Raw genomic sequence first — 26,592 nt, forward strand, 5'->3', positions numbered from 1 at the left:
TGGAAACCATCATTTGAGACAAGATTGTAAATCATTCAGAGGATCACATCTTAATGATTTGCAGCATCGGTTTCCATAAGGTCATTCAGATCTGCAAAATCTGCTTGATTTCTTTCATGAAATATTTGGCATGTTCAATGAAAGTAGAAGTTCATCTCACTTATGTAGATATTTATAAAGTATTCTGTAAAGTATCTCAGATTTCTAGCAAAATTAAGTCATAAGGAATAGATGCCAATGTAACACCAATACTCAAAACAATCAGTACTTATATGTCCCTCCTTGGAGATTCTTTCAAATTAGCTTGACATCTAAAGTTGGCAGACTTATGGAAACCATCTTTTAAGACAAGATTATAAATCAGTTAGATCACCACTTCACTGCAAGGTTTTTAAAGAGATCATTCAAGTCTTAGAAATCTGCTTGATTTCTTTCATGATATATTCATCATATATGTTAAAAGTGGGAAACAGAAGAAGGAGTCACGCGGGGAGTGCTCATCCTCCTCGAAGGCTCAGAGTGGGGTGCCTAAATGTGTGTGGATGTAACCAAGATGTGAAAAAAGGAGAGATAGGTAGTATGTTTGAGGAAAGGAACCTGGATGTTTTGGCTCTGAGTGAAACGAAGCTCAAGGGTAAAGGGGAAGAGTGGTTTGGGAATGTTTGGGGAGTAAAGTCAGGGGTTAGTGAGAGGACAAGAGCAAGGGAAGGAGTAGCAATACTCCTGAAACAGGAGTTGTGGGAGTATGTGATAGAGTGTAAGAAAGTAAATTCTCGATTAATATGGGTAAAACTGAAAGTTGATGGAGAGAGGTGGGTGATTATTGGTGCATATGCACCTGGGCATGAGAAGAAAGATCAAGAGAGGCAAGTGTTTTGGGAGCAGCTGAATGAGTGTGTTAGCGGTTTTGATGCACGAGACCGGGTCATAGTGATGGGTGATTTGAATGCAAAGGTGAGTAATGTGGCAGTTGAGGGAATAATTGGTATACATGGGGTGTTCAGTGTTGTAAATGGAAATGGTGAAGAGCTTGTAGATTTATGTGCTGAAAAAGGACTGATGATTGGGAATACCTGGTTTAAAAAGCGAGATATACATAAGTATACTTATGTAAGTAGGAGAGATGGCCAGAGAGCGTTATTGGATTATGTGTTAATTGACAGACGTGCGAAAGAGAGACTTTTGGATGTTAATGTGCTGAGAGGTGCAACTGGAGGGATGTCTGATCATTATCTTGTGGAGGCTAAGGTGAAGATTTGTATGGGTTTTCAGAAAAGAAGAGTGAATGTTGGGGTGAAGAGGGTGGTGAGAGTAAGTGAGCTTGAGAAGGAGACCTGTGTGAGGAAGTACCAGGAGAGACTGAGTACAGATTGGAAAAAGGTGAGAACAATGGAAGTAAGGGGAGTGGGGGAGGAATGGGATGTATTTAGGGAATCGGTGATGGATTGCGCAAAAGATGCTTGTGGCATGAGAAGAGTGGGAGGTGGGTTGATTAGAAAGGGTAGTGAGTGGTGGGATGAAGAAGTAAGAGTATTAGTGAAAGAGAAGAGAGAGGCATTTGGACGATTTTTGCAGGGAAAAAATGCAATTGAGTGGGAGATGTATAAAAGAGACAGGAGGTCAAGAGAAAGGTGCAAGAGGTGAAAAAAAGGGCAAATGAGAGTTGGGGTGAGAGAGTATCATTAAATTTTAGGGAGAAAAAAAAGATGTTCTGGAAGGAGGTAAATAAAGTGCGTAAGACAAGGGAGCAAATGGGAACTTCGGTGAAGGGCGCAAGTGGGGAGGTGATAACAAGTAGTGGTGACGTGAGAAGGAGATGGAGTGAGTATTTTGAAGGTTTGTTGAATGTGTTTGATGATAGAGTGGCAGATATAGGGTGTTTTGGTCGAGGTGGTGTGTAAAGTGAGAGGGTTAGGGAAAATGATTTGGTAAACAGAGAAGAGGTAGTGAAAGCTTTGCGGAAGATGAAAGCCGGCAAGGCAGCGGGTTTGGATGGTATTGCAGTGGAATTTATTAAAAAAGGGGGTGACTGTATTGTTGACTGGTTGGTAAGGTTATTTAATGTATGTATGACTCATGGTGAGGTGCCTGAGGATTGGCGGAATGCGTGCATAGTGCCATTGTACAAAGGCAAAGGGGATAAGAGTGAGTGCTCAAATTACAGAGGTATAAGTTTGTTGAGTATTCCTGGTAAATTATATGGGAGGGTATTGATTGAGAGGGTGAAGGCATGTACAGAGCATCAGATTGGGGAAGAGCAGTGTGGTTTCAGAAGTGGTAGAGGATGTGTGGATCAGGTGTTTGCTTTGAAGAATGTATGTGAGAAATACTTAGAAAAGCAAATGGATTTGTATGTAGCATTTATGGATCTGGAGAAGGCATATGATAGAGTTGATAGAGATGCTCTGTGGAAGGTATTAAGAATATATGGTGTGGGAGGAAAGTTGTTAGAAGCAGTGAAAAGTTTTTATCGAGGATGTAAGGCATGTGTACGTGTAGGAAGAGAGGAAAGTGATTGGTTCTCAGTGAATGTAGGTTTGCGGCAGGGGTGTGTGATGTCTCCATGGTTGTTTAATTTGTTTATGGATGGGGTTGTTAGGGAGGTAAATGCAAGAGTTTTGGAAAGAGGGGCAAGTATGAAGTCTGTTGGGGATGAGAGAGCTTGGGAAGTGAGTCAGTTGTTGTTCGCTGATGATACAGCGCTGGTGGCTGATTCATGTGAGAAACTGCAGAAGCTGGTGACTGAGTTTGGAAAAGTGTGTGGAAGAAGAAAGTTAAGAGTAAATGTGAATAAGAGCAAGGTTATTAGGTACAGTAGGGTTGAGGGTCAAGTCAATTGGGAGGTGAGTTTAAATGGAGAAAAACTGGAGGAAGTGAAGTGTTTTAGATATCTGGGAGTGGATCTGGCAGCGGATGGAACCATGGAAGCGGAAGTGGATCATAGGGTGGGGGAGGGGGCGAAAATCCTGGGGGCCTTGAAGAATGTGTGGAAGTCGAGAACATTATCTCGGAAAGCAAAAATGGGTATGTTTGAAGGAATAGTGGTTCCAACAATGTTGTATGGTTGCGAGGCGTGGGCTATGGATAGAGTTGTGCGCAGGAGGATGGATGTGCTGGAAATGAGATGTTTGAGGACAATGTGTGGAGTGAGGTGGTTTGATCGAGTGAGTAACGTAAGGGTAAGAGAGATGTGTGGAAATAAAAAGAGCGTGGTTGAGAGAGCAGAAGAGGGTGTTTTTGAAGTGGTTTGGGCACATGGAGAGAATGAGTGAGGAAAGATTGACCAAGAGGATATATGTGTCGGAGGTGGAGGGAACAAGGAGAAGAGGGAGACCAAATTGGAGGTGGAAAGATGGAGTGAAAAAGATTTTGTGTGATCGGGGCCTGAACATGCAGGAGGGTGAAAGGAGGGCAAGGAATAGAGTGAATTGGAGCGGTGTGGTATACCGGGGTTGACGTGCTGTCAGTGGATTGAAGCAGGGCATGTGAAGCGTCTGGGGTAAACCATGGAAAGCTGTGTAGGTATGTATATTTGCGTGTGTGGACGTATGTATATACATGTGTATGGGGGGGGTTGGGCCATTTCTTTCGTCTGTTTCCTTGCGCTACCTCGCAAACGCGGGAGACAGCGACAAAGTATAATAAATAAATATGTTAAAAGTAAAAGGGATGATCTTATCTATGCCAATTTTCAGAAAGCATTTAGAAAAGTCCCATTGTAAAAATTTCCTGCAAAATTTAAGTCTTATGGTATAGATAGAGTTGTTCTTCAGTGGTTAAAAGTTGGTTGAATGGCCATAAAAAAGAGTAGTAATTAATGTTCAATCCTCAGAATAGTCAAACTTAATAACTGATGTGCTACCAGGATCAGGTTTGGAACCAGTTCTCTTTCTCATATATATGAATGACATTGATAATGGGTTACATTGTTGGAGAGCAAAATTTGCAGATGATACTAAGCCAGGTAATAAAAATGCAACAGGAACTGGACATCTAAAATTGCATACTAATATAAACAAACAGATTGATTGGGTTCATGGGGTAAGTGAATCGTAAGATCACTGACTGAAAAGATGTCATATTGGCATTCCAAACAAGAAAGCAAGCCACATTATGAATATTCTGAGCAACAAAAAGTGAATGGGGAAAAGGACCTATTTGTAATAATCTCTAATGACGTAAAGCCATGTTAGTAGCATGTGGGGAAAAAAAAGCAAACAGAACTCTAGGCTTCACAGGCAGGGCATTCAAATTCAAGTCTGCGAAAATAATCCTCACTTTTTACAATATCCTGTTGCATCCTATCTTGAATACTGTGTTTAGTTTCGGTCACCCTGATTGAAAATAGACATCGACAGATCAGAGAAAGTACAATGGCAAGCTACCAATATGATTTCTATACTTAAAAAGAAGCTAGAAGACTTAAACTTATTCAGTTTAGAAAAAGATGGTTCAGACATCATTTGAAACACAAAACTTTAAAAGTATCAGAGGCTATGTAACAAAATAAGCTAATTTGATTTTACATGTAGCAACGGATACAAACTTGTAGGCAAGCATTTTACTTTGGGTAAGAGAAAGTAGTTTTTCTTCAGTGAGACTGTTACATGTAATTATCTATCAAAAAGGATAGTTGAAAACACCACCATGGATATGATGAATATTTAACAAATAATTCCACGACACATTATTGTGTCTCTATACTTTACACTGTAAAAGAGGCAGTTCTGTTTGTTTGTAGACACAATGAGGAAATTGCTAAACTCATGACAACTATCTCCCATATATAGCTGGCAATAATTTATCCACTTCCTTGGTAGGACATAATTTCCTGGATGTTAGGGTTATATGCTTTCACAAAAATATTACACTGGATGTGGATAGGGAGCTGCAGTTTCAGTGCAATACACATGACAGCCTGTGTGTTGATGTGAGTGGATGTGGCCTTTCTTTGTCTGTTTCCTGGCACTACCTCACAGCAGGCGGCTGTTGAGCGTGAGGAGAGGAGAATGAAACATATCATCATTTTTCTTTTTTTTTGTGCATTTTTGCTGTTTCCTGTGGGGTGGGTGGTACCAGGAATGGATGATGGTGAGCAAGTATAAATGTACACACTTGTATGTATGTGCATGTATATGTATTTGTATGTATAAGTAATGAAAGGGTAAGAGAGATGGGTGGTAATAAAGAGAGTGTGGATGAGGGAGCAGAAGAGGGTGTGTTGAAATGGTTTGGACACATGGGAGAGAATGAGTGAGGAAAGATTGACAAAGAGGATATATGTGTCAGAGGTGGAGGGAATAAGGAGAAGCAGGAGACCAAATTGGAGGTGGAAGGATGGAGTGAAAAAGATTTTGAGTGATTGGGGCCTGAATATGCAGGAGGGTGAGAGGTGTGCAAGGAATAGAGTGAACTGGAAAGATTTTGTATACTGGGATAGACGTGCAGTCAGTGGAATGAACCAGGGGATGTGAAACGTCTGGGATAAACCATGGAAAGGTCCGTGGGGCCTGGATGTGGACAGGGAGCTGTGGTTTCAGTGCATTACACATTACAAGTAAAGACTGAATGTGAATGAATGTGGCCTTTTTTGTCTGTATTCTGTCGCTACCTCGCTGATGCAGGGGGATTCCTGTATATGCAGTGCTGATTCCTGTATATGTGTGGATGTTTGTAAGTGGATGTTCCTTTCTTCACCTGTTTCCTGGTCCTACCTTGCTAATGCAGAAAATGGCAAAAAAGTATGAAAAAAAAATTACTACACAGTTAAAAACTGGTCATCTGTCTGTCTTCTCTCTGAACACATGCCAAGGAAGTTGCCAGACATGATGGCTAACCTCCAAACAGTTACCAATAATTCATCAATTTTGGGGGGCAAGATAGTAAATGTTGGCAGCTGGGGTGATATATTTTTTTGGAAAATACAGTATTGTTCAATGGGAAGGTTGTGCTGGTAATATGGGAGATTTGGAGAGAAAAAATGGTGGGAGTAAATGGTTTTACCATTGAACAAGGCCATTCCACCATTCTCTCAGCCCACCTTTGGAGCAAGCAGAGGGCCAGAATCTGCTAGTTACATATGAAGTTTACCAGTCCTTCTTTGTAAGTTATTCAGTTGCTTTACTTCCATTACCACATTAATCTTTGTGCTTCTTATTTCTTTAACTATCACAAACAGCCCTAAAAGGACCCAAAGGTCTGTTGCCATTTGCTTTCTTTCGTATTTCTTTCGTGTAATGAGTATTTTGTGGATAATGCCATTCAGTCTTCCTCATTTTTTGCATGTTTGGTTTTGTTAAGTCAGATTTTCAGCCATATCTCCAGTTTCTACCCAGTTAACTAAGATATCAGAGCTTCCATACATGACTAAATTGCATGTTTAAAATACTAATTTGTGTTCATTACAGCTGGTGAACCGTGCTCGTGTCAAGAAACGCCATGATGTTCCTCTTACTGCAGAAATGCTTAATGAACTGAATAAGGCACATTTGGCTGGTGTCGACAATTTTGCCATGGATGGACTCTATGATATGGATGCTATATGGAATGAAAAAATAAGTGACAGAAGAGCTATGAAGGTATGGGTTTATATCTTTTATGAAAAGTGATTCTCTACTATACCACATAATAAATTCCTCCCTGGAGAATATGTTATCAAAATAAAACTTTTTTGATCATACATGAGTAGAAAGGTGCTTCACAATTTTTCCATTTTTATATTTAGCCTATTAATACTATCTGTTTTTTACAATTTGTGCAAATACATATGTAATGCACTATCCTAAAAAAATATCACAGGCAAGGAGATTAGTTTCAACAACTCAGACTTGCAGTGCAACAGAGCCTCAATTTGGAATCTCACACAGTATGGAAAGTACAACCCCAGTTAACTCACCTGAAAATCAGTACTTATTACATGTAAACAGGGAATCAGAGATGGTAATCTAGCACAAGTTGTGAATGAAGTAGGCAAGGAAAAAGGTTAAATGGGGCAGCTTGAGATCACTTCCTGGTTAGAAGCAAAGCAGAACAGATCAGACTGAGGTCACAGTCCAAGCACAGCTAGAGGGCTTCTCATTCCCAGTGCTACACGCACACATACTAACAAAAATTTGCACACCAGAATTAAGAGGCGAGTTAAATGGTATGGCTAGAGGTCTCAGATTTCTTACCTTAGAAGAGTGAGAGGTGACCTGGTAGTCCTCCCAACCCTGACCTATGCAACCGAAACATGTACATGGAATGAGTTACAGAGGTCAAGAATCCTGGCTGTGAGAATGGGCTATTTGAGAGGAGTTGTGGCATGACTAAATGGAATGAAGAATGAAATGAAGGGGTGCATGAGAGATGTGGTATGGCAGGGAATGCAAAGGGAATGAATAATGGAGTGATAGAATGCGAGTTTACAAGACAAGTACATGATAATACAATTAAAGTGGTTGGTGTTAGAGGAATACCACCTTGGTGGAAGAATGCATGAAATAGTGTATGCATGAGAGGTATGTAAGGACTGATAAGTGGAGACTCTTTTGTTGTGACCACCCCCTTGATGGGGGTTCCCATAGGGAACAGGCTTCAGGTATAGATAAATAACTATTAATTATTTAACATATCAGTTATCACATGTAAGATTTTCATCCTGTGGCCGAATCCATACAATGATTGTCCCTATTCACACTGGGCGGTGCATATCCTCCTGTTGATCAAAGATGCTGTTTTGGTTGCTGGCTTTCCCTTGTTTCTGGGGCGCCTCAATGCGCAGCATAATTAAGTACCTTCCATGCTAACAGGGACAGCTGGGTCTCTTCTTAGATACTTCTGTAGGATGGGAGGTACTGATGTATGCTACCTAGAAGATGGTAAAGTTCTTGTTTTTAAACAGGAATGGAACAGATGAATGAGCACAGGTGCAAGTTCGGTGGCACACTCTTTCAATGCACAGGAATGAATGCCTTCAGGCCCATGTGCCTTGCTTGTTTCCAGAGAGTGAAGTGCTTTTTAGATAATCTAAAAAGAGATGACAGGGAGGGCAGAGGATTGTTAAGTGAAACATTATGTTATGTATGAATGTTAGAGTCATGCAAGGTAGAGTTAGAGGGAAAACGAAAATCAACGAGATTTGCTTTATCAGTGGGAGAGAGAGCTATGGTACCATCAGAATAGAAGGAAAGGTAGAGCAAAAGTTATTAGTGATGCCCTTAGCTTTGGACCAGAAAGACCTATCAGTGGAGGATGCGGAGAGGTTTTAATAAAGGAACAATTTACCTCATGGACAACTTACCTGCAGTGGTTATGGGCAGTGATAAATGTTGAGGACAAAGAGTTCTCCAAGCCCAATGTGCCTGATCCCTAGCCTGAATGGTCCGAGAATAGGAACAGTTAAACTATGAATTGGAAGAAGTGGTCATCTTGCAGGAAGAGGTTATATGCTTCCATTTCTACAACAGCAACTTCTATGCATTTGGTGGGGACAGAAGCATTGCCACATAAGAGATAACCTACCCAAGGAAAGGTAGGATAGAATTTTTGTAAATTAATCCAGTCAGCTTTGTTGAGTTGCCAATATTTATGTTTAGAAGGGGTTGCTGAAAGGGAAGGTGCCATCTGAGTGGATACATTTATGAGAGTGTGGTCAGATGAAGCAATTGGGAGCGAGATTGGGTAGGTAAAGCACTAGGTGAAAAGCTGATCCAGAATATAAGGAGAGTGGTCATAGTGGTAAGGAATATGGGTAGGATGGGAGATAATTTGCTCCAGATCATTAACCTTAACATTAAACTTCACTCTCCTGTTAAAGTATTCTTTATGTGTTGGGGAAGGTTCTACAGAAGCCATATGCTGTACAGTGGATGATGGCCCCTTGGGTGTATGCATGAATAAATAAATTGGTAACTTGCAGTTTAGATGAAGTAACTGATAACTCCAACTGCATTTCTGTGCAGTAAGAATATGGAATAGCAGGTTGATTAAAGGTATGCCAGCATATGAAATTTATTTTTTGTTTGAATGATATAAGATTAGACAGAATGGTAAATCATGAAATGTGAGACGGGATTATGAGAACAAAAAAGGTTTACTTGCTGGGGTAATATAGAAATGGAAAACTATGAAAGGATAAAGAAAAAAGAGCATACTGATAAAGTAATAATTAAGAAAAGGGTGAAAGGAGGGCAAGGAATAGAGTGAATTGGAGCGATGTGGTATACCGGGGTTGACGTGCTGTCAGTGGATTGAATCAAGGCATGTGAAGCGTCTGGGGTAAACCATGGAAAGCTGTGTAGGTATGTATATTTGCGTGTGTGGACGTATGTATATACATGTGTATGGGGGGGGGTTGGGCCATTTCTTTCGTCTGTTTCCTTGCGCTACCTCGCAAACGCGGGAGACAGCGACAAAGTATAATAAATATAATATATATATATATATGTGTGTGTGTGGATGTAACCAAGATGTGAAAAAAGGAGAGATAGGTAGTATGTTTGAGGAAAGGAACCTGGATGTTTTGGCTCCGAGTGAAACGAGGCTCAAGGGTAAAGGGGAAGAGTGGTTTGGGAATGTCTGGGGAGTAATGTCAGGGGTTAGTGAGAGGACAAGAGCAAGGGAAGGAGTAGCAATACTCCTGAAACAGGAGTTGTGGGAGTATGTGATAGAATGTAAGAAAGTAAATTCTCGATTAATATGGGTAAAACTGAAAGTTGATGGAGAGAGGTGGGTGATTATTGGTGCATATGCACCTGGGCATGAGAAGAAAGATCATGAGAGGCAAGTGTTTTGGGAGCAGCTGAATGAGTGTGTTAGTGGTTTTGATGCACGAGACCGGGTTATAGTGATGGGTGATTTGAATGCAAAGGTGAGTAATGTGGCAGTTGAGGGAATAATTGGTATACATGTGTTCAGTGTTGTAAATGGAAATGGTGAAGAGCTTGTAGATTTATGTGCTGAAAAAGGACTGATGATTGGGAATACCTGGTTTAAAAAGCGAGATATACATAAATATACTTATGTAAGTAGGAGAGATGGCCAGAGAGCGTTATTGGATTACGTGTTAATTGACAGGCGTGCGAAAGAGAGACTTTTGGATGTTAATGTGCTGAGAGGTGCAACTGGAGGGATGTCTGATCATTATCTTGTGGAGGCTAAGGTGAAGATTTGTATGGGTTTTCAGAAAAGAAGAGTGAATGTTGGGGTGAAGAGGGTGGTGAGAGTATGTGAGCTTGGGAAGGAGACCTGTGTGAGGAAGTACCAGGAGAGACTGAGTACAGAATGGAAAAAGGTGAGAACAATGGAAGTAAGGGGAGTGGGGGAGGAATGGGATGTATTTAGGGAATCGGTGATGGATTGCGCAAAAGATGATTGTGGCATGAGAAGAGTGGAAGGTGGGTTGATTAGAAAGGGTAGTGAGTGGTGGGATGAAGAAGTAAGAGTATTAGAGAAAGAGAAGAGAGAGGCATTTGGACGATTTTTGCAGGGAAAAAATGCAATTGAGTGGGAGATGTATAAAAGAAAGAGACAGGAGGTCAAGAGAAAGGTGCAAGAGGTGAAAAAAAGGGCAAATGAGAGTTGGGGTGAGAGAGTATCATTAAATTTTAGGGAGAATAAAAAGATGTTCTGGAAGGAGGTAAATAAAGTGCGTAAGACAAGGGAGCAAATGGGAACTTCAGTGAAGGGCGCAAATGGGGAGGTGATAACAAGTAGTGGTGATGTGAGAAGGAGATGGAGTGAGTATTTTGAAGGTTTGTTGAATGTGTTTGATGATAGAGTGGCAGATATAGGGTGTTTTGGTCGAGGTGGTGTGCAAAGTGAGAGGGTTAGGGAAAATGATTTGGTAAACAGAGAAGAGGTTGTGAAAGCTTTGCGGAAGATGAAAGCCGGCAAGGCAGCAGGTTTGGATGGTATTGCAGTGGAATTTATTAAAAAAGGGGGTGACTGTATTGTTGACTGGTTGGTAAGGTTATTTAATGTATGTATGACTCATGGTGAGGTGCCTGAGGATTGGCGGAATGCGTGCATAGTGCCATTGTATAAAGGCAAAGGGGATAAGAGTGAGTGCTCAAATTACAGAGGTATAAGTTTGTTGAGTATTCCTGGTAAATTATATGGGAGGGTATTGATTGAGAGGGTGAAGGCATGTACAGAGCATCAGATTGGGGAAGAGCAGTGTGGTTTCAGAAGTGGTAGAGGGTGTGTGGATCAGGTGTTTGCTTTGAAGAATGTATGTGAGAAATACTTAGAAAAGCAAATGGATTTGTATGTAGCATTTATGGATCTGGAGAAGGCATATGATAGAGTTGATAGAGATGCTCTGTGGAAGGTATTAAGAATATATGATGTGGGAGGAAAGTTGTTAGAAGCAGTGAAAAGTTTTTATCGAGGATGTAAGGCATGTGTACGTGTAGGAAGAGAGGAAAGTGATTGGTTCTCAGTGAATGTAGGTTTGCGGCAGGGGTGTGTGATGTCTCCATGGTTGTTTAATTTGTTTATGGACGGGGTTGTTAGGGAGGTAAATGCAAGAGTTTTGGAAAGAGGGGCAAGTATGAAGTCTGTTGGGGATGAGAGAGCTTGGGAAGTGAGTCAGTTGTTGTTCGCTGATGATACAGCGCTGGTGGCTGATTCATGTGAGAAACTGCAGAAGCTGGTGACTGAGTTTGGTAAAGTGTGTGGAAGAAGAAAGTTAAGAGTAAATGTGAATAAGAGCAAGGTTATTAGGTACAGTAGGGTTGAGGGTCAAGTCAATTGGGAGGTGAGTTTGAGTGGAGAAAAACTGGAGGAAGTGAAGTGTTTTAGATATCTGGGAGTGGATCTGGCAGCGGATGGAACCATGGAAGCGGAAGTGGATCATAGGGTGGGGGAGGGGGCAAAAATTCTGGGAGCCTTGAAGAATGTGTGGAGGTCGAGAACATTATCTCGGAAAGCAAAAATGGGTATGTTTGAAGGAATAGTGGTTCCAACAATGTTGTATGGTTGTGAGGCGTGGGCTATGGATAGAGTTGTGTGCAGGAGGATGGATGTGCTGGAAATGAGATGTTTGAGGACAATGTGTGGTGTGAGGTGGTTTGATCGAGTGAGTAACGTAAGGGTAAGAGAGATGTGTGGAAATAAAAAGAGCGTGGATGAGAGAGCAGAAGAGGGTGTTTTGAAGTGGTTTGGGCACATGGAGAGAATGAGTGAGGAAAGATTGACCAAGAGGATATATGTGTCGGAGGTGGAGGGAACGAGGAGAAGAGGGAGACCAAATTGGAGGTGGAAAGATGGAGTGAAAAAGATTTTGTGTGATCGGGGCCTGAACATGCAGGAGGGTGAAAGGAGGGCAAGGAATAGAGTGAATTGGAGCGATGTGGTATACCGGGGTTGACGTGCTGTCAGTGGATTGAATCAAGGCATGTGAAGCGTCTGGGGTAAACCATGGAAAGCTGTGTAGGTATGTATATTTGCGTGTGTGGACATATGTATATACATGTGTATGGGGGGGGTTGGGCCATTTCTTTCGTCTGTTTCCTTGCGCTACCTTCATACTTGCCTTCATACTTGCCCCTCTTTCCAAGACTCTTGCATTTACCTCCCTAACAACCCCATCCATAAACAAATTAAACAACCATGGAGACATCACACACCCCTGCCGCAAACCTACATTCACTGAGAACCAATCACTTTCCTCTCTTCCTACACGTACACATGCCTTACATCCTCGATAAAAACTTTTCACTGCTTCTAACAACTTGCCTCCCACACCATATATTCTTAATACCTTCCACAGAGCATCTCTATCAACTCTATCATATGCCTTCTCCAGATCCATAAATGCTACATACAAATCCATTTGCTTTTCTAAGTATTTCTCACATACATTCTTCAAAGCAAACACCTGATCCACACATCCTCTACCACTTCTGAAACCACACTGCTCTTCCCCAATCTGATGCTCTGTACCTGCCTTCACCCTCTCAATCAATACCCTCCCATATAATTTACCAGGAATACTCAACAAACTTATACCTCTGTAATTTGAGCACTCACTCTTATCCCCTTTGCCTTTGTACAATGGCACTATGCACGCATTCCGCCAATCCTCAGGCACCTCACCATGAGTCATACATACATTAAATAACCTTACCAACCAGTCAACAATACAGTCACCCCCTTTTTTAATAAATTCCACTGCAATACCATCCAAACCTGCTGCCTTGCCGGCTTTCATCTTCTGCAAAGCTTTTACTACCTCTTCTCTGTTTACCAAATCATTTTCCCTAACCCTCTCACTTTGCACACCATCTCGACCCAAACACCCTATATCTGCCACTCTGTCATCAGACACATTCAACAAACCTTCAAAATACTCATTCCATCTCCTTCTCACATCACCACTACTTGTTATCACCTCCCCATTTACGCTCTTCACTGAAGTTCCCATTTGCTCCCTTGTCTTACGCACCCTATTTACCTCCTTCCAGAACATCTTTTTATTCTCCCTAAAATTTACTGATAGTCTCTCACCCCAACTCTCATTTGCCCTTTTTTTCACCTCTTGCACCTTTCTCTTGACCTCCTGTCTCTTTCTTTTATACTTCTCCCACTCAATTGCATTTTTTCCCTGCAAAAATCGTCCAAATGCCTCTCTCTTCTCTTTCACTAATACTCTTACTTCTTCATCCCACCACTCACTTCCCTTTCTAAACAGCCCACCTCCCACTCTTCTCATGCCACAAGCATCTTTTGCGCAATCCATCACTGATTCCCTAAATACATCCCATTCCTCCCCCACTCCCCTTACTTCCATTGTTCTCACCTTTTTCCATTCTGTACACAGTCTCTCCTGATACTTCCTCACACAGGTCTCCTTCCCAAGCTCACTTACTCTCACCACCTTCTTCACCCCAACATTCACTCTTCTTTTCTGAAAACCCATACTAATCTTCACCTTAGCCTCCACAAGATAATGATCAGACATCCCTCCAGTTGCACCTCTCAGCACATTGACATCCAAAAGTCTCTCTTTCGCACGCCTGTCAATTAACACGTAATCCAATAACGCTCTCTGGCCATCTCTCCTACTTACATAAGTATACTTATGTATATCTCGCTTTTTAAACCAGGTATTCCCAATCATCAGTCCTTTTTCAGCACATAAATCTACAAGCTCCTCACCATTTCCATTTACAACACTGAACACCCCATGCACACCAATTATTCCCTCAACTGCCACATTACTCACCTTTGCATTCAAATCACCCATCACTATAACCCGGTCTCGTGTATCAAAACCGCTAACACACTCATTTAGCTGCTCCCAAAACACTTGCCTCTCATGATCTTTCTTCTCATGCCCAGGTGCATATGCACCAATAATCACCCACCTCTCTCCATCAACTTTCAATTTTACCCATATTAATCGAGAATTTACTTTCTTACATTCTATCACATACTCCCACAACTCCTGTGTGTGTATATATATATGTATACGTTGAGATGTATAGGTATGTATATGTGTGTGTGTGTGGACTTGTATGTATATACCTGTGTATGTGGGTGGGTTGGGCCATTCTTTCGTCTTTTTCCTTGCGCTACCTTGCTAACGTGGGAGACAGCGACAAAGCAAAATAATAAAATAATAATAGTGTCATATTGACAACAACAGTGTTGTATCTACTACATTAGGGAACAGAAAGGTACAGACATATATTTTATTTTTTACCATACTTAGCTATTGATAGATAATGTGATGGTTGAAATTTGACCTTGATGTCTGTTTTCAGCCACCATCAAGCAGAGGGAAAGGATACAATCCTAACTACAATATAAACATCTATGATTCTTGGCGTACTGACTGGTCTGGTCCTTATGGTTCTTCTGCAACATATGCCAAACGCCGTCCAGATACCAACTTCTGACATGAGGATTCTCAAGAGGAAGACATTGAGGACTTCTAGACAGGGGCACCTCCTGGAGTCCTGAGGATACATGAACTTATTAGATGTTGCTATTAAGATGACATTTAATCCTTAGTATGGTTAAGGTAATAACCATAAATCAGTTATTTGTTGTTTAGAGCAATAAAGATTCATCTGTTTGCCTCTAAATTTAGAGTGACAGACAAATGTATCTACATGTAATTCCCAAGGACCCAGATAACTGTCAGCATCTAACATTTCTTGCCAATGATGTTGACTGAAGCCTCCAGAAGGGCTTACAACCTCTGTCCCTCCACATTCAGGAAATGTTTTTATATAGCTGTTAAGTTTAACAGAGTCTATAATTTTTGATGATCTGTGGAGAGAAGCTGTAAGTTCTACTGAATCTAGATGGCCTTAACAGATCGTGTTCAGTTTTCTTACTGCTCCTTAACATACTCATCCAAGTAGTAACTATGTAATCTCATATGACAGCTGTCATGATTCTGTTCTGATTTAAAACATGCTAAGAATTTTAAAGATTAATTTCACGTGTTATTCTGTTGTCTTCCATCAGTGTTATGTACTTGTCAGTACATTATACTAAAACAACAGTAATCACCTACATCAACTACCAACAATTTCCTGTTTTGATCTTTGATTTTGTGAAAAGACTTCTTCTCCAGCTCTAAGTGAACACGATCCTGTCTCCTTTTGGGAACTTGATTTGTTGCCCACACTGTCGAAGGTGTGATATTTTCCATGATTATCATCGCAGAGAAACTTTGGCTGTAACTTCAGTTAGTTATGTCAAATGTTGTACTTCTAGTAATATCTTTACTCATGTAAGTCTCAGATGTAATAATTGATACCGTAATCATCTCTACATATATTACTGCACACAAAAAACTGCACAATTTTTTAACATTTCTTACAGGGTCAAACTTTTATACTTATTGTACTCTTCTGTCTGAAATCTTTATATGACAGGCAAACAGTAATGTACAGCGTACAAAGAAAAGTACAGTAGTAGAAGTTGGTAGCATAGCTTTTGAAATAAATGTGCAATGTAATCATAATCGGGTTCCATTAAATGAAGCTGAAACTTTAACGCTGTACCAGGTTAAGCACTCAATAGGGTAACTTGTCCTTCTAGATTAATTAAACGAGTTTCCAAGTGAAACAAACTGTGATACATTTTTTGAAATATTGTAAGGGGTGTTTTGTGTATCTGATATCAGCTTTTTTGAAGGTATTGCTGAAAGTCTTTGTGTTTTGTAGCATACATATTTTACTTGAAAAGGTTTTCATATTCTGAAGACCTTTAAGCACTGATTTTAGAACCACAGTGCTTCAATTATCAAAAAATTTAAACAAGATTCCATTATGAAGAGCTAACTGTTCTAGATGATAGTTACACAATCATTCTTTTTTATATCCATAAAAAACATTCTTGACACCCTAGTATATCATTATTGATAAGTTGCTAAGCAGTCACACTTTTATGCTGTTCATTCCATTATATGTTGGACATTCCATTAAATCTATATTATTAACATATATACTGTCTGCTAGGCAGACTGAACTAGATTTTGGTACTCTTAGTTGTTAGTCATATGTATAGAATCCTAATATTATTTATAATGTAAATTCTTATTTTTAGTGGCATTCACTGTTCGTGTATTGACTGTGTAAATGTGGCTAAGTCTCTGGCAAAGAATTCTGTTAGCCATTCTTAAGGAACTAGATGCGAGTGTATGAGCAGTAGTGACTATATTGCCCTGCCATACTTGCCTACAAGATTGGCTTATTTTTTCGTTACTTACATGGCTGTTCATCCTCTGGTGTGTGACAAGTAAGTCACATTTATCATATACACTATGAACTTGATATTCTGCTTTTTTTTGGTATGAGCATTTGGTTGTTTATGGCTTTCATTATTTAACCACAGCAAAAGCAGAAAAAAAGGTGCTCTGTAGCATTGCAATCGTCTTATGCCTAGAAAACTTTCTTGCTATGTTTAGATATTAACAGTTTAAGCACTATGTAAAGGAGTGATCAACTTGGCAGAAACATAGTTTACAGGGTACTTTATTGGTACTTTACAGACAATACAGAAATTCAGTTGAAAACTAGGCAAACTCTTCCTAGGCTTTCAATAGTTTTATTACTCTCCCATCTTATCTTTTGAAGAATTCTTAATGATGTGATATATGCAATGTTTAAAGATGGAAAATGAAGTAGGCATAAATATTTTGTTTCTACTTGGGGACTGGTTGTCTACTATTGAAGTAAAGGTACATACATAATCTCTAGTAGGTTGCTCTGTTTAGGTGGTACAGCAACATCTAAAGTTCCGAAGTTTATGTGACAGAATCAGTACTTGTCTGTATCACTTCTTAGAATCATACATAGCTCATAAAACAGCCACTTTTATATATTGGTAATTTATCTGTTTACCTCCATCAAAACTAGCTTTGGGAAATGGCATCTTTTGTTTGAGAGACTTTATATAGTAAAATAAGATCACTAAAAAATCCTTGGAGCATGATTTGGAATTTTCACATTTCAATGAACAGTACTGAATGTGACAGTAGTATGTCCAGGAAAATATGAAGGTAAAGGTCATATTCATAAAAACAAATCATTAGAACCTATGGAAACCTCACCTTAACTCCCTAACAGTAAAGATTTATCTTAATTTTCAGTAATCTAGTTGAAATATACCAGTCACACAAATGAAAATGCACCAGCAATGTAACACCAAAATTCAACAAATAATTGACAGCACAATCCTCAGCAGATGAACAATATTATGGTATATTTTGGGTAACAGGTGAGTGTGATGAGGATTTGATTGGTTTTGTTGATATTTTATGCATGTAATCTTTTTCTTTCATATCTTTCTGTTTCCCACATATGCGAGGTAGCACAAAGAACAGATGAAGAAAGGCCACTTTCACTCGCATCCATTCACTAGCTGTCATGTGCATTGCACTAAAACCACTGCCCCCATCCACAGCTGAGAACCACAGACCTTTCCATGGTTTCTTCCACCCACTTCAATCCATTGACAGCACATCACCCCTTGTGCACCACAGCATACCAATTCACTCCATCCTATGCACACCTTACAACCTCCTGCATCTTCAGGTCCTGGTCCCTCAAAATCTTTTTCATTCCATCCTTTCATCTCCCATTTGGTCTTTCCTTTCACCTCATCCCCTCCACTTTTAACACAAACCTTCCATATGTACAGACCATTTCAGCACACCCTCTCCAGCTCTCTCAACCACACTCTTCTTATTACCAAACCTCTCTCTTACCCTTTTATTATGGAATCAAACCACCTCACTCCACATATTGTCCTAAATCATTTCATTCCCAACACATCCACCCTCCAACGCAGATCCAACACCCTATGCCCTGCATCAATACAACATCATTGGGACTACTACATGTTAAGTATCCCCTATCTAAAATGCCTGGGACTATGTTTTGGATTCTGTACTTTTTTGGATTTTGGAATATTTGGTTTTACAAATGCAAAGGGGATAAAGGTGAGTGTTCAAACTACAGAGGCATAAGTTTGTTGAGTATTAATGGAAAATTGTATGGAAGGATATTGATTGAGAGGGTGAAGGCATGTACAAAGCATCAGATTGGGAAAGATCAGTGTGGTTTAAGCAGTGGTAGAGGATGTGTGAATCAGATGTTTATTTTGAAGAATGTGTGGGAGAAATATTTAGGAAACATTTAGATTTATATGTGGCATTTATGGATCTGGAGAAGGCATGTGATATGGTTGATAGAGATGCTTTATGGAAGGCTTTAAGAGTATAATATAGTGTGGGAGGTAAACTGCTAGAAGCAGTGAAAAGTTTTTATCAAGGATGTAAGGCATGTGTATGAATAGGAAGAGTGATTGGTTCCCATTGAAGGTCAGTCTGTGGCAGGGATGTGTGATGTCCCTATGGTTATTTACATTGTTTATGGATGGGGTGATTTGGGAGGTAAATGTAAGAGTTTTGGAGGGCAGGGCAAGTATGCAGTATGTTAGGGATGAGAGAGCCTGAGAAGTGAGTCAGTAGTTGTTTGATGATGATACAGTGCTGGTGGTTGATTGGAGTGAGAAACTGCAGAAGTTGGTGACTGAGTTTGGGAAAGTGTGTGAAAGAAGAAAGCTGAGAGTAAATATGAATAAGAGCATGTATGGGCATTTATGTATATATCTTTTTTTTCATACATACTCGCCTTATCCTGCATTAGTGAGGTAGCATCAAGAACAAAGGAGTGAGCTTGAGAGGGTATATACTCACTTGGCCCATGTCTCCATCCCTTCTTTTGGAACATTATAAACGGGAGGGGAGGATTTCCAGCCCCCCACTCCCATTTATGTATATATTTATTTATTTTGCTTTGTCGCTGTCTCCCGCGTTAGCGAGGTAGTGCAAGGAAACAGACGAAAGAATGGCCCAACCCGCCTTACATACACGTCCACACACGCAAATATACATACCTATACATCTCAATGTACACATATATATATACACACACAGACATATACATATATACACATGTACATAATTCATACTGTCTGCCTTTATTTGTTCCCATCGCCACCTCACCACACATGGAATAACAACCCCCTCCCCCCTCATGTGTGCGAGGTAGCGCTAGGAAAGACACCAAAGGCCCCATTCATTCACAATCAGTCTCTAGCTGTCATGTAATAATGCACCGAAACCACAGCTCCCTTTCCACATCCAGGCCCCACACACTTTCCATGGTTTACCTGAGACGCTTCACATGCCCTGGTTCAATCCATTGACAGCACATCGACCCCGGTATACTACATCGTTCCAATTCACTCTATTCCTTGCACGCCTTTCACCCTCCGGCATGTTCAGACCCCAACCACTCAAAATCTTTTTCACTCCATCTTTCCACCTCCAATTTGGTCTCCCACTTCTCCTCGTTCCCTCCACCTCTGACACATATATCCTCTTGTTCAATCTTTCCCCACTCATTCTCTCCATGTGACCAAACCCTTTCAAAACACCCTCTTCTGCTCTCTAAACCACACTTTTTATTTCCACACATCTCTCTCACCCTCACATTACTTACTCGATCAAACCACCTCACACCACATATTGTCCTCAAACATCTCATTTCCAGCACATCCACCCTCCTGCGCACAACTCTATCCATAGCCCACGCCTCGCAATCATACAACATTGTTGGAACCACTATTCCTTCAAACATAACCATTTTTGCTTTCCGAGATAATGTTCTTGACTTCCAAACATTCTTCAAGGCTCCCAGAATTTTCGCCCCCTCCCCCACCCTATGATTCACTTCCGCTTCCATGGTTCCATCCACTGCCAGATCCACTCCCAGATATCTAAAACACTTTACTTCCTCCAGTTTTTCTCCATTCAAACTTACCTCCCAATTGACTTGACCCTCAACCCTACTGTACCTAGTGACCTTGCTCTTATTCACATTTACTCTTAACTTTCTTCTTTCACACACTTTACCAAATTCAGTCACCAGCTTCTGCAGTTTCTTACATGAATCAGCCACCAGTGCTGTATCATCAGCGAACAGCAACTGACTCACTTCCCAAGCTCTCTCATCCACAACAGACTGCATACTTGCCCCTCTTTCCAAAACTCTTGCATTCACCTCCCTAACATTTTTTTTTTTTTTTTTTTTGCTTTGTCGCTGTCTCCCACGTTTGCGAGGTAGCACAAGGAAACAGACGAAAGAAATGGCCCAACCCACCCCCATACACATGTATATACATACACGTCCACACATGCAAATATACATACCTACACAGCTTTCCATGGTTTACCCCAGATGATTCACATGCCCTGATTCAATCCACTGACAGCATGTCAACCCCGGTATACCACATCGATCCAATTCACTCTATTCGTTGCCCTCCTTTCACCCTCCTGCATGTTCAGGCCCCGATCACGCAAAATCTTTTCACTCCATCTTTCCACCTCCAATTTGGTCTCCCACTTCTCCTCGTTCCCTCCACCTCCGACACATATATCCTCTTGGTCAATCTTTCCTCACTCATTCTCTCCATGTGCCCAAACCATTTCAAAACACCCTCTTCTGCTCTCTCAACCACGCTCTTTTTATTTCCACACATCTCTCTTACCCTTACGTTACTTACTCGATCAAACCACCTCACACCACACATTGTCCTCAAACATCTCATTTCCAGCACATCCACCCTCCTGCGCACAACTCTATCCATAGCCCATGCCTCCCAGCCATACAACATTGTTGGAACCACTATTCCTTCAAACATACCCATTTTTGCCTTCCGAGATAATGTTCTCGACTTCCACACATTCTTCAAGGCTCCCAGGATTTTCGCCCCCTCCCCCACCTTATGATTCACTTCCGCTTCCATGGTTCCATCCGCTGCCAGATCCACTCCCAGATATCTAAAACACTTTACTTCCTCCAGTTTTTCTCCATTCAAACTTACCTCCCAATTGACTTGACCCTCAACCCTACTGTACCTAATAACCTTGCTCTTATTCACATTTACTCTTAACTTTCTTCTTTCACACACTTTACCAAACTCAGTCACCAGCTTCTGCAGTTTCTCACATGAATCAGCCACCAGCGCTGTATCATCAGTGAACAACAACTGACCCACTTCCCAAGCTCTCTCATCCACAACAGACTTCATACTTGCCCCTCTTTCCAAAACTCTTGCATTCACCTCCCTAACAACCCCATCCATAAACAAATTAAACAACCATGGAGACATCACACACCCCTGCCGCGAACCTACATTCACTGAGAACCAGTCACTTTCCTCTCTTCCTACACGTACACATGCCTTGCATCCTCGATAAAAACTTTTCACTGCTTCTAACAACTTTCCTCCCACACCATATATTCTTAATACCTTCCACAGAGCATCTCTATCAACTCTATCATATGCCTTCTCCAGATCCATAAGTGCTACATACAAATCCATTTGCTTTTCTAAGTATTTCTCACATACATTCTTCAAAGCAAACACCTGATCCACACATCCTCTACCACTTGTGAAACCACACTGCTCTTCCCCAATCTGATGCTCTGTACATGCCTTCACCCTAACAACATATATATATATATATATATATATATATATATATATATATATATATATATATATATATTTTTTTTTTTTTTTTTTTATACTTTGTCGCTGTCTCCCGCGTTTGCGAGGTAGTGCAAGGAAACAGACGAAAGAAATGGCCCAACCCCCCCCCCCATACACATGTATATACATACGTCCACACACGCAAATATACATACCTACACAGCTTTCCATGGTTTACCCCAGACGCTTCACATGCCTTGATTCAATCCACTGACAGCACGTCAACCCCGGTATACCACATCGCTCCAATTCACTCTATTCCTTGCCCTCCTTTCACCCTCCTGCATGTTCAGGCCCCGATCACACAAAATCTTTTTCACTCCATCTTTCCACCTCCAATTTGGTCTCCCTCTTCTCCTCGTTCCCTCCACCTCCGACACATATATCCTCTTGGTCAATCTTTCCTCACTCATTCTCTCCATGTGCCCAAACCACTTCAAAACACCCTCTTCTGCTCTCTCAACCACGCTCTTTTTATTTCCACACATCTCTCTTACCCTTACGTTACTCACTCGATCAAACCACCTCACACCACACATTGTCCTCAAACATCTCATTTCCAGCACATCCATCCTCCTGCGCACAACTCTATCCATAGCCCATGCCTCGCAACCATACAACATTGTTGGAACCACTATTCCTTCAAACATACCCATTTTTGCTTTCCGAGATAATGTTCTCGACTTCCACACATTCTTCAAGGCCCCCAGAATTTTCGCCCCCTCCCCCACCCTATGATCCACTTCCGCGGGGGGCCAGAAATCCTCCCCTCCTTGTATTAACTTTCTAAAATGGGGGAATATATATATATATATATTCTTTTTCTTTTCTTTTAAACTATTCGCCATTTCCCGCATTAGCGAGGTAGCGTTAGGAACAGAGGACTGGGCCTTTTTTGGAATATCCTCACCTGGCCCCCTCTGTTCCTTCTTTTGGGAAAAAAAAAAAAAAAAAAATATATATATATATATATATATATATATATATATAAAATATATATAAAAAAAATATATATATATATATATATATATATATATATATATATATATATATATATATATATATATTGTCCCTGGGGATAGGGGATTAAGAATACTTCCCATGTATTCCCTGCGTGTCGTAGAAGGCGACTGAAAGGGGAGGGAGTGGGGGGCTGGAAATCCTCCCCTCTCATTTTTTTTTTTTTTTTTCCCAAAAGGAGGAACAGAGGGGGCCAGGTGAGGATATTCCAAAAAAGGCCCAGTCCTCTGTACTTAACGCTACTAACGCTACCTCGCTAGCGCGGGAAATGGCGAATAGTTTAAAAGAAGAAAGATATATATATATATATATATATATATATATATATATATATATATATATATATATATATATCCCTGGGGATAGGGGATTAAGAATACTTCCCACGTATTCCCTGCGTGTCGTAGAAGGCGACTAAAAGGGGAGGGAGCGGGGGGCTGGAAATCCTCCCCTCGTGTTTTTTTTTTTTTTTTTTTTTTTTTTTCAAAAGAAGGAACAGAGAATTGGGCCAGGTGAGGGTATTCCCTCAAAGGCCCAGTCCTCTGTTCTTAACGCTACCTCGCTAATGCGGGAAATGGCGAATAGTTTGAAAGAAAAAGAAAAGAAGATATATATATATATATATATATATATATATATATATATATATATATATATATATATATATATACATAAACGCCCATATATATACATATACATTTCAACGTATACTTACGTATACATACACAGACATATACATATATACACATGTACATATTCATACTTACTGCCTTCATCCATTCATGTGTGGCAGGGTGGCGACAGGAATGGATGAAGGCAGCAAGTATGAATATGTACATGTCTATATATATGTATATGTTTGTGTATGTGTACATATACATACACATATACATACCTATACATTGAAATGTATATGGATGTATATGTGTGAGTGTGGGCGTGTAAGTATATACATGTGTATGTGGGTGGGTTGGGCTATGCTTTCATCTGTTTCCTTGCGCTACCTCACTAACATGGGAGACATAGACAAAGTATAATAAATATGAAATATCAAAATCATTCATTAAAACAATGCCAAAAGTCATGCTATGCATGTACTTTTTGAAATTATAATGGACTGTAAAAAGCATCTAAAATATGTGTAGCCATTTCCCAAAACCAGAAGTGATGCAGAGGTAAACATATATTACATTTATTACTTTCACTGTAGTATCCAATACTGTATTTTTTTTTAATTTTAGCAATATCTGTATAGACTAGGGACACTTTACCTCCAGTTAAGTTCCTGTGATTACCTTTGGTTGGTTGTGCATTTCTTTTTTACTAAAGTTTACTTGGTGTAAACATGGTGCAAGCACTTAGTGTAGGTTACATACCAGAATTTCATAAAACTCAAAAACCTACCACAGGATCTTGAAATGTATTCCATAATCTTATCACCCAGAGCTTGGTTTTACAAAGAATACTTTGCTTTATATGAATCTGAAGGCCTGTGCACTCTAAGCCTTTTCACTGTGGTAATAAATTCCATTGTATGCTCTCTATAGGGGAAATTCTGAAGTATTTTGAAAAATATTTTCATAAGTTTCTTATTACAATTAATCAGAACATAATTTCTTTTATAAAATTATAACTCTCCTTGGTGAAACATCGGTATGTGTGCAAAATGCCTTTTAGCTTTTGCTGCTCTGCTGGCAAGCATATGAAATACTCAGGAGTAATGTCAGGCATACTTAGTAAAATGTGTGGTATTTATAAAAATGTTTTTGTCACAAATAAATATGATTACAAAGGACTTTCAAATTTATTATAACAATGTCACTACAAATTATCACATGACAGGCTTCCTTAACATATTCATATACACCAACCAGTAAATGGAAAATAATCTGTAGTAACTATTAACAGTGTATGGGATGCCAATACAAGCATTAATAGCTGCATATTTTCCCCTCTAGGCAGAAGTTGCTGGTTCAAGAATTATTATATATGACCCAGCCACAGTGTAGAGAGAGAAAAATCATATAAGCTCCAAATACAAAGAATGGGTTAGTTAAGGTGGTCACTAACTTCAGTGTCAGGTTTTGAACATATGAGCAGGGATTTCATAGGTAAAGCTTGTTTGCAAGAACATATGTGTGCCTTTCAAAAATACAGCAGAATTTATAGCAAAACTGGCCATTGTATCTTTTTCCAAAATATGCATATAAATTGTGCAATCTTTTTACTATTTGAATGTTGAACCATATCACTAGAATTTTGATACTAACACTATATATAACTGTTATTTCAGTTCCAGTTGCAGTCCCATTTTGTATGATCCGCATGCAAAAAATATCCACTACTGATTGCTGAAGTTTATATTATATATGTCAGTATATTTGACTTAACCCCTAAATGTAAATGCAAAATAAATAATAATTATAATGCAGAAAGATCCAAGATATATTCAGTAGATACTGCATAAAGCACTTTAACTGATAGGTAAGGGAAGCCACCTTATTTTACTAATTTCATATTTTGCATTGTCTTGGTGGCAAAACATTATTAGTTAAGTTTACAAGGTGGGAACTTGGTATAAAAGTCAAGTGTAGGTAAGCTTTTTGGAGAATTGTACAAAGCTCAAAATGAAACCAAACAAAATCTTTCAAAATATGATTTTATAGTCATTCTGTCCCATGTTTTGTTTCCCTCAATGGCTTCTGTCTGTATGCATGAACAATATCAAAGACATAAGCCTGTATATACAAAACCAAATTTTTTATTTGAACCCTTAATATTTCATAGCATTATTCGCTGATACTTAAGTGGCAGAAACAAGTCACATGAACATATGTAACTTGGTTTTGGGATAGTAATAAAGGGAGTTTTTATACTGATCTGCCACATCATCTGCATCCATCAGCTGCAGTTAACATTTTGGTGCCCCATCTTGTCTTCCAACTTCATATATGCACAAGTAGCAATTACTTGTTTACTCATTTTGTTCCAGCCATCCACAATTTCTTTAAAGAAATATTTTGGAATGTCCTGCATAAAATTGCTTTAGTTTCCTGAAATGTTCCTTTACCCAAAACATCTGATCCCCTACTTATGACCTATGTGACTTACGACTATCCATACATACGACTGGAAAAAAATAAAAATCAGAAAATAAAAATTATGAAATATGAATTAAGCAACCTGAAATGAAAGGTAAAAAAAAAAACTACAGAATCATATAATATAGCAGGTTAATAAAAAATGAGATAACCATGATAGAAATTATGATAAAAGAATGCTGTACAGGTATATAAATTCTACATCTCGTGCTGATGTGCATCCGACTTACATCCATTTCGACATCCGATCAGTCAGTCACAACAGAACTCGGAAGTATGTTGGGGAGGGGGTGTATTGTTTTTTCATTAAAAATTTTCCTTGTTTTACTTTTAAACACTGTTCACAAACTTAAAAGTGATTATCATATCTCCTCTTTTCTTTCGTCTGTTTCCTTGCGCT

At 39.8% G+C, this 26,592-nt stretch overlaps 1 protein-coding gene and 1 long non-coding RNA gene across 2 annotated transcripts in view; one reads left to right on the forward strand and one right to left on the reverse strand.

The window, feature by feature from the left end:
* The window catches only part of LOC139748981 (uncharacterized), a 173,269-nt gene extending 155,847 nt beyond the window's left edge, over positions 1 to 17,422 (forward strand). Inside the window, exons 9-10 of the mRNA XM_071662332.1 lie at positions 6,408 to 6,578; positions 14,751 to 17,422. Of these exons, the coding sequence (XP_071518433.1) occupies positions 6,408 to 6,578; positions 14,751 to 14,885 (306 nt within the window). The 3' untranslated portion in view covers positions 14,886 to 17,422. The remainder of the gene's footprint in view (positions 1 to 6,407; positions 6,579 to 14,750) is intronic.
* The window catches only part of LOC139748983 (uncharacterized), an 84,519-nt gene that overhangs the window by 47,362 nt on the left and 10,565 nt on the right, over positions 1 to 26,592 (reverse strand). Inside the window, exon 2 of the long non-coding RNA XR_011712856.1 lies at positions 14,823 to 14,945. This is a non-coding gene — a long non-coding RNA (uncharacterized lncRNA). The remainder of the gene's footprint in view (positions 1 to 14,822; positions 14,946 to 26,592) is intronic.

This window comes from Panulirus ornatus, chromosome 6 (assembly GCF_036320965.1).
Source record: "Panulirus ornatus isolate Po-2019 chromosome 6, ASM3632096v1, whole genome shotgun sequence".
Taxonomy (NCBI): domain Eukaryota; kingdom Metazoa; phylum Arthropoda; class Malacostraca; order Decapoda; family Palinuridae; genus Panulirus; species Panulirus ornatus.